Source organism: Carassius carassius, chromosome 28 (genome assembly GCF_963082965.1).
Source record: "Carassius carassius chromosome 28, fCarCar2.1, whole genome shotgun sequence".
NCBI classification, from domain to species: domain Eukaryota; kingdom Metazoa; phylum Chordata; class Actinopteri; order Cypriniformes; family Cyprinidae; genus Carassius; species Carassius carassius.
This window is the reverse complement of record NC_081782.1, coordinates 21,076,154-21,083,188: the sequence shown is the minus strand read 5'-3', so window position 1 is coordinate 21,083,188 and position 7,035 is coordinate 21,076,154. Positions and strand designations below refer to the sequence as shown.

Here is a 7,035-nt window from a genome sequence, read left to right as displayed (position 1 = left end):
CCGACGCGAAACACACAGACTTCACCACAAACCCAGAGATCACGGTTTACCAATCGTGACAGAAAGGGGCCTCATCAGAGAATATGACTTTGCCCCAGTCCTCAGCAGTCCATTCACTATACTTTCTGCAGAAGATCAATCTGTCCCTGATGTTTTTTTTGGAGAGAAGTGGCTTCTTTGCTGCCCTTCTTGACACCAGGCCATCTTCCAAAAGTCTTCGCCTCACTGTGCGTGCAGATGCGCTCACACCTGCCTGCTGCCATTCCTGAGCAAGCTCTGCACTGGTGGCACTCCGATCCCGCAGCTGAATCCTCTTTAGGAGACGATCCTGGCGCTTGCTGGACTTTCTTGGATGCCCTGAAGCCTTCTTTACAAGAATTGAACCTCTTTCCTTGAAGTTCTTGATGATCCTATAAATTGTTGATTTAGGTGCAATCTTAGTAGCCACAATATCCTTGCCTGTGAAGCCATTTTTATGCAACGCAATGATGGCTGCACGCGTTTCTTTGCAGGTCACCATGGTTAACAATGGAAGAACAATGATTTCAAGCATCACCCTCCTTTTAACATGTCAAGTCTGCCATTTTAACCCAATCAGCCTGACATAATGATCACCAGCCTTGTGCTCATCAACATTCTCACCTGAGTTAACAAGACGATTATTGAAATGATCTCAGCAGGTCCTTTAATGACAGCAATGAAATGCAGTGGAAAGGTTTTTTTGGGATTAAGTTAATTTTCATGGCAAAGAAGGACTATGCAATTCATCTGATCACTCTTCATAACATTCTGGATTATATGCAAATTGCTATTATAAAAACTTAAGCAGCAACTTTTCCAATTTCCAATATTTATGCAATTCTCAAAACTTTTGGCCACGACTGTACATTCCCTGGGTTGGGACAATACAAACTAACGAACAAATATTTTCCTTACTAATATGAACTAAAAGTATGGGACACTTGAAATAGATATTTTGACATTTGTTTTTCTCATATACATATAAATATATATACATATATGGGATCCTACAGTTTAACAATTTTCCACCAATAATCACTGTAGCAAAGTAATATACAGCAATATTAACAAGGGTCGGTCAGCGAATCGAAATTAAGCAATGGTGAACATCCATTCAAACGTCGAACAAATGGCCGTTTAGATCAATTCACAAAGCGAGACCAAAAATTCATTCACTCCAGTGATAAAAGACAAATTCAGTTAGGCTCTTCTTTTCATCCTGAGACTGTCTAAACCAATGACATTTTACATTGACTTTGTGCTTACATTTGATACATTTTCAGGGTTGTAATAAACGCTTGGGGGGGGAGGGGGGGGCTGATATTAACAGTGCAAGAATATACAGACAGGTATGATGGAGATAGAAAATAATCTTGCTTCTAATGGTTACACACCAATTCTCATTTGTGCTTCATCGAGTTCCTGCCATTTTCAATCGGCCGGCTTGTTTCGGGTCTCCGTGCATTACATAATTGTCCGTATCTCCTGGGCACATTCTTTATTACAGGGCGTACTTCAAATAAATAAATAAATAAATAACAAAAACACCCACTTTCACAAAGGAAAACAACAGACACGCACACAAAAACAAAGACAGTACATGATATTTACATTATACATCTCACGTACTCTTGTCTTAAAGCGTAATTATTGGCAAAGCCAAGGTTTTCCGACTTGAGATGAACCACATTTCTTGCCGCTCCCTGGTAATATCTGTAAAAAGGTATATAACAGGCACAGTGAGGGTGGTTGAGAAATCAGTATTCACTGGGAAATTAAATGAATAAACACAGCAACAAACATAACAAGCACATGTCTGTATATTTTGGCACTTGGCAAATCAAACGGGGGTCATTTTGGAAGGGTGGGATAGGGTGTTTTGGCCTAAATGGACCTGGTGTTACAGTTACAAACTCAACAGATTTTTTTTTTCGAAGTATTTAAATTTTTTTGTGTGTGTGTTTGTTTTTGGTCGATTAGGATTGGTTTAACCAAAGGCAACATTCTTTTGCAGCAGGTGGCGTGTCGAATTTGGCCTTAAAGAGGTTGGCGAAACGACTCCAGACAAACAGACAGAAAAGCCAGACCAGACTAGTGCTGTGAGGGACTATAACGCCTCCTCTGCTGGCTCGCAGTGTTGCCGTGAAAATACTGAACAGAAAAAACAGAGGTGCTAAATGAAGTACTCTTTCTTTTCCTCTGCATGTGCGTGGTTCCCCTCCGCATTGATGATGGCAGTGTCTGCGTCAGGGGCATCCTCCGCTCCTTTGGCCTCATTGGTTAAGTATGTCCCTGTCCACACAGTCCCACATAGGTCACATAGACACATACGGTACAACAGTGGACATGTTGAAGCATTTTGCACACTATAGGTGAGGGGGCGAGAGGAGAGGGGGGAGGGAAGCCGTACCTTTGTGCCTGGCCAGATATCGGCCCAGGACGATGATGAAGCACAGGGTGATGAAGACCACCACGGCCACCACTCCACCGATGAGCGCGTGGTCAGGGCCGGGCTGCGTCAGCGCATTGGGATCTGGAGGAGGAGGAGACGGAGAGAACGGTGTGAGAAGATGCTTTGGATTTGTGCTCTAAACACCAAAGGAATAACCGCTATAATTAGCCAATTATGGGTCGGTGTGTTAATATAAGACGCGCAGACTCATTACTTCCCACAGTTCACTGTGCTTCCCACAGTTTACAGTGCTAAGCTGGAGCAGGCAGTCATTTCATTTCTTTGTTGATACCACTCATGGTTTCACTGAGAAACAGCACAGCTTTGCTGAATTGAAAACATTGATTTAATACAATTTACAATCCAAGGGCCAGATTTACTAAACGGGGCACATTTAGCGTTAGAGCGCAATTCCATAAAATAGTCGAAGGGAAGGGAAAATTCTGTGAGTGATTTACTTACAATGCACCAGCAGCCAGATTATTGACAAAATGACCCAAGAGCTGCGCTAATTAACGTCTACTTTTAAGGCATGGTGTTCAATAATGACGCGAATACCAGTGACTTGACAAGCGCAAACATTGCATCATTCATTTCAATACTCTCCTTCCACAAATTTTGCGCCTGAAAGAAAAACTCCTACAAATGCATATTCAATGAGGTCAGGCGCAAAAATAACTCCACATCTTTTCAATGCTAATTCTTCACTGCGCGTCTGTAGTAAATCCTGGCAGTACTATTTTAACGTCGAAAGGCGATTTGCACTGGTGCAAGCTTTTAGTAAATCTGGCCCCAAGTATGTAGGCCTATGAACTGTATCCCAGAAATCATACTCTAGGCCACACCATTTGTGCTACATAACTTATATCTTAAATCATGCACATTGTTGAGAAGTGATCAGACTTGCTGCTTACTTTTGTCTGCTGGATGATAAAACAGGAAAACAAAGGATATTCAGTCCAGAATATCATAAACCAGGTTTCTGTTCTTTTTATGAAAACTGTGGAATATTGGATTTAAAATGCTGGCTGGAAAGACCAGGGTACAAATAAAATTTCTAAAATGCACATAAAAAAAAACAAATGCTCTTTTAAGGGGGATAAACATATTATTTGGAAAAAAGTTTATATTTTTACTGATTAACATCTAGTATTAAGATAGTGTTTTGGTCGATCGCACCACAAGTAGACACATTCCTGTTTACACCTGGTGTTTTAATCCATCTCTTTTTTTCAATTTTGACCAATTAAATGGCAGGTCTATAGGCAGGTATAATGTTGCGAAATAAGCATGCACAATTTATGTAAGAACAATATAGAAGAAAATGGAAAATGATACAGAGCAGCAGCTCTCAGTCTACTCTGATAGCCACAAAAGTATATGCCAAATGCTGTGGTTTTGTGTTAGAATACCAAACTATGATTTCAGTTAGCAATGTTTAAATACTGTCTGGTTAGCGCACTTCAATAGCACACTTCAAATTTGTAGCATATCATACGACTTTGATGTGCTTATTTTAGTAATCATGGTTAGGTTTGGGTTATTTGTTTTTGTATGACTCGACTTCGACAACTGATTTAGTAAAATCATACATTTGGCTTCTTGTTTTCTCTACGAGAATTTAAAGAGCATTTACAGGCATTTAGCGTATAAGTAGTTCATTACATATAATAAAGGGATGGAAATGCTGCTTTATAATGCCCGTTTATATATATATGTGTGTGTGTGTGTGTGTTTTAAATATTACTGCCATATTGCATCCGCATGCAGTCAAATCGAGGAATTTCAAACCGGTGTTTACACCATTCCAGATCACAGAAACATCCTCAGTAAGTCATGCTGCTTCGAGTTTTGGAGCCCAAGCAACATCAATTCAAAACCAATGTTCTATACTGACTTTCAATAGGCAGCAGGAGGGAGGGGGATTTATCATTACAAACAAATGTTGAACAGCTACCAAAGACCTGTCATATCTCACACAGCCCTGCGAGGACCAAAGTGACTCAATCCTTGGTGAATACAACAAGTTTAAAAACGGCAGGGGTTGTGGCAGGCTGATTTGTCTCCTGGGTTTAACTTTGAGTGAGCGAGCGCAGACTGGTGTGAATTCGGTCGCCTCTGAACTTCTACTGAATAAATCGCCACCTGGAGTTGTGCCCCCACTGTGGATAGCATAGTATGCTAGACAGCTAGTGCTGCCACTACCTGCCTCAATTGTGTAGAAGGATTAGTTCACCCCGAAATTCTCATTCTTTCTTCTTCACATTCTTAAAATGTGAATATTCGATGAATATATTGGCCAGTATTTTTCTTATAATGAAAGTAAATGAGGACTGCGAAAGAACGTTATGTTGTAATTCACTGAAAATTTGGTCCTAAACCAGATCAGTAAGATAACGAACAAATCATTCAGAATATGTTTACATGACAACGAAGGTTATCTTTTGCCCTTTTTTATGTACTGATGACAACTCTGTCAAAACAATTTCTGTTTATACGCATCTACAAAAATTGACCTAGAATGCTGTATTATCCATGCCAGGCCAGTAGTTGGCGATCATAATCATGACCATTTTAGCTAATCAACATTTTTGTAGTTCACATGGAGACGATAAGGCTGCATTAAAAAAAAAAAATTGTACCTTGAAACTGTTTTAAAAAACTTTGTTTTCACATCCCCCAAAACATTTTTGTTATGCAAATGAATGGCCAAAATGCATAAAAAGTTTTCTATTTCTAGTTACAAACAGTGACGTTTAGACACTCCCCTCAGATCCTTTTTGTGAACTGGAGCAATTGATTCACTTAAAAAAAAAAAACAACAAAAAAAAAACCCTGTTCTAAAGTGTTAATTCATGATAATTCTTACAAGATGATTTTCTGTGAGTAAAGATTTACATTTTGCATTGTGTCTCCACTTTTATGATACTTTGATGGGACTGAGCGATAAAATTATATCATATTGAGCAATAAAAATTATGTTGATAAAGACAATAATTTACATTCACTCTCAGGTCTAATAAAGCATTTCCTTCCCCATTAAAGGGAGAGTTCACCTAAAAAGTAAAATTCTGTCATTAATTACTCACCCTCATGTCGTTCCAAACCCGTAAGACCTTCGTTCATCTTCAGAACACAGTTTAAGATATTTTTGATGCATTCCAAGTGCTCTCTGACCCTCCTATAGACAGTACATGTTTAAAGTTTAGAAATGTAGCGAGGAGGTCACTAAAATAATCCACGTGACATCAGGGGTTCAACTGTAATTTTACGAAGCTACAAGGATACTTTTTCTGTGCATCCCCCTATATCGCCATTTTGAAGAGTATCACATACATAAACAACGTATGTTTACATATGTTATACTCTTCAAAATGGCGATATAGGGTGATGCCGAGGAGACGAATTGTAGAATAAAGTCTTTATTTTTGTTTTCTTTGCGTACAAAAAGTATTCTCTTAGCTTCGTAAAATTACGGTTGAATCACTGATGTCACATGGATTATTTTAACGATGTCCTTTCTACGTTTCTGTTCCTTGATCGTGTTTGGATTCTTGCTGTCTATGGGAGGGTCAGAGAGCTCTCGGAATGCATCAAAAATATCTTAATTTGTGTTCTGAAGATGAATGAAGGTCAATGTTGTGTGATATGCAGATAAATATAACTTAAAAATAACCTTTTATGTTAGGAAGAAAGTCATACATGTTTGGGAAAACATAGGGGTGGATGGGATTTTCATTTTTGGGTAAACTATCCCTTTAACCTCACTTGAGGGGCTCAAGACAAAATGTTTTTTGTTTGACCTGGAGCGATTGTGTCCTGACACAGCACCTTTGGCCCTACATTAGGTGCCATTTCAGTGCTTTTGCAAGGATGTAAACTTTAACTATATGTCTTTATTGCTCTTCGACCTTGCTCTTATTAGCTCATAGTGATGAATGGCTCACTTCTGCTGCGCTTGGCAAAGTGACCCTGGGAGATGTGTACACCAGGGACTTCTGCAGACCCATTTCTAACACATAAATGAACCCATTTAGTTCAATTAACATTGTGCTTTGTTTTGAGGCAAAATAAAGCCACGTGGAAACTGAGTTCAAAGTATAATACATGGGAGGCTATTCAGAATGTTGAACACTAATCTTGACTTGGTTTGCGAATTGTTATACTCCACTCCAATTTGGACAGACTAAGGTATATTGTACTGTTTTTGCTGCCCAAATACACATACAAAACACTATAATATAAAAAGTTCATACTTTATATAAAGCTAAAGCACTTTTTGTAAGTTGCTATGGATAAAAATGTCTGATTAAATGCTTTATATTGCAAATCTAAATACATTTAAGCAATCTGTAATGCTGGACCAAAATAATAGTAAAAGAGAAACTGTACTAGAAAACCAGCACCAAGTAGTAACTTGGCATCACCGTCTGATATAATCACTACTACACACTAAAAATATTCTACTTCTATTTTGTCAGACACTCTGTTTTCATAAGATCAATTGAACTATCTAATGTTTAAGTGTACCTTTTCATATCTATATCTACATCTCGCACTTG

At 38.7% G+C, this 7,035-nt stretch overlaps 1 protein-coding gene across 6 annotated transcripts in view; it reads right to left on the bottom strand.

The window, feature by feature from the left end:
- Positions 1-890: 890 nt before the first annotated feature.
- LOC132108181 (cell adhesion molecule 2-like) overlaps positions 891-7,035 on the bottom strand; it is a 230,332-nt gene continuing 224,187 nt past the window's right edge. For 2 of the 6 annotated variants that reach the window (XM_059514784.1, XM_059514785.1), the window contains 3 exons: positions 2,432-2,554; positions 2,208-2,313; positions 891-1,734 (listed from right to left, as the gene is read on the bottom strand). In XM_059514784.1, coding sequence (XP_059370767.1) covers positions 1,629-1,734; positions 2,208-2,313; positions 2,432-2,554 — 335 coding nt within the window. In that variant the 3' untranslated portion in view covers positions 891-1,628. Of the gene's footprint in view, positions 1,735-2,024; positions 2,314-2,431; positions 2,555-7,035 lie in introns of those variants that run through there. The other 4 variants (XM_059514789.1, XM_059514790.1, XM_059514787.1 and 1 more) reach the window with 2 other exon arrangements.